Raw genomic sequence first — 1,243 nt, 5'->3', positions numbered from 1 at the left:
GAATATGACTGCTGAAATTAAAAATTCAGATTATTAGCTTTAAAAGGAGACCAAGCTTGTGAATTTAAAGGGTTCAACAGCAGTACTTCATTTAATCTGTGTACATTTTAAGGCGTTTTATGGTATTTTATACCTGAAGGTTGAGATTTATTTCGTATGAAGTTTTGTTAAACATTAACAAGCAGTTTGGYCTGTATGAGAAGCACAGAGGACAGAGAAGCAAGACGTAAATCAAAGCGAGGAGACTCCGGTGGGACTGCTTACAGCACTCTATGGGATGTGAAGCCACTTGGAGAGAGACGTGTTGTCCTCCAGGCTGAGGGACGTGAACCCGGAACACCAGACGAACTCGCGTGTTTTTACGACCCACGTCTGTTTCGCCTTTCCTCAGCTCGATGTCAGCATTTCTGAGCTTTAGGATCCCCGCACAGTCGATTCTGAGGAGGTGGAAGAAAGGCTGTGAGCAGACCTGAGAGCAGAGCTTTTACAGTTCGGGTCAAACTGGGATCGACTCACATGGCTTTCATGTTGTTCTTCGGCTCCAGAGGGATCTCCAGGACTTTGGTGCCGTTGATGATCTTCTCAAAGCTGCTGGTGGTGACCGTCTTGCCRGTGATGCGATGGACTTGATAAAAAGCGTGAGGCTTGAGGATGCGCTCGTCTGCTGTACCGATGAAAATCTGCAGGCCGAGTGGATCTTTGCCTCTGTAGCCGTGTAACTGCAGACACCAAGAACAGTCGAGCAAAACAAGAAGTCTCCTTTAATCAGGAAAAATACAACAATCTCACATTTCAAAGGTCTTAAAATCAAGTTCATATTGCTTCAGTTTGTCAGTCTTTAACCTGATGTAGAAACAGTTGACCCATTCTTTTTACAACAGTTTTGTAGTAAGGGCTGGGTGTATTGATCTAAGTGATGAGGATCAAACCAGATCGATACTAGAGTGATGAGATCGATTCTTTATTTTACACTTTATTTACACGACTGACATCACTTTTCACCTATAAAGAGAAAAATAAAGTCAATAAATATAGTTTAAGTTATGTTCACAATAGTTTATATTTGAGACATTTTTCTGTTTTAAATTATAGACAGATAATAAATTATATATATGGCTACATATTCACAATAATTTTACCATTCCCACAAAACTCCAAACTCCACCAATCATGATTAGAACAAACTGCACACACACACACACACACACACACACACACACACACACACACACACACACACACA

At 41.1% G+C, this 1,243-nt stretch overlaps 1 protein-coding gene across 1 annotated transcript in view; it reads right to left on the bottom strand.

Moving 5' to 3' along the window:
* Positions 1–1,243, bottom strand: part of nfatc2a (nuclear factor of activated T cells 2a) — a 41,912-nt gene that overhangs the window by 24,824 nt on the left and 15,845 nt on the right. The window contains exons 4-5 of the mRNA XM_014028423.1: positions 517–719; positions 265–437 (exon numbers count right to left, since the gene is read on the bottom strand). Of these exons, the coding sequence (XP_013883877.1) occupies positions 265–437; positions 517–719 (376 nt within the window). The remainder of the gene's footprint in view (positions 1–264; positions 438–516; positions 720–1,243) is intronic.

This window comes from Austrofundulus limnaeus, unplaced genomic scaffold, assembly GCF_001266775.1.
Source record: "Austrofundulus limnaeus strain Quisiro unplaced genomic scaffold, Austrofundulus_limnaeus-1.0 Scaffold760, whole genome shotgun sequence".
In the NCBI taxonomy this organism is placed as follows: Eukaryota; Metazoa; Chordata; class Actinopteri; order Cyprinodontiformes; family Rivulidae; genus Austrofundulus; species Austrofundulus limnaeus.
The sequence above is the reverse complement of the archived record's forward strand: the minus strand, read 5'-3'. Positions and strand labels throughout refer to the sequence as shown.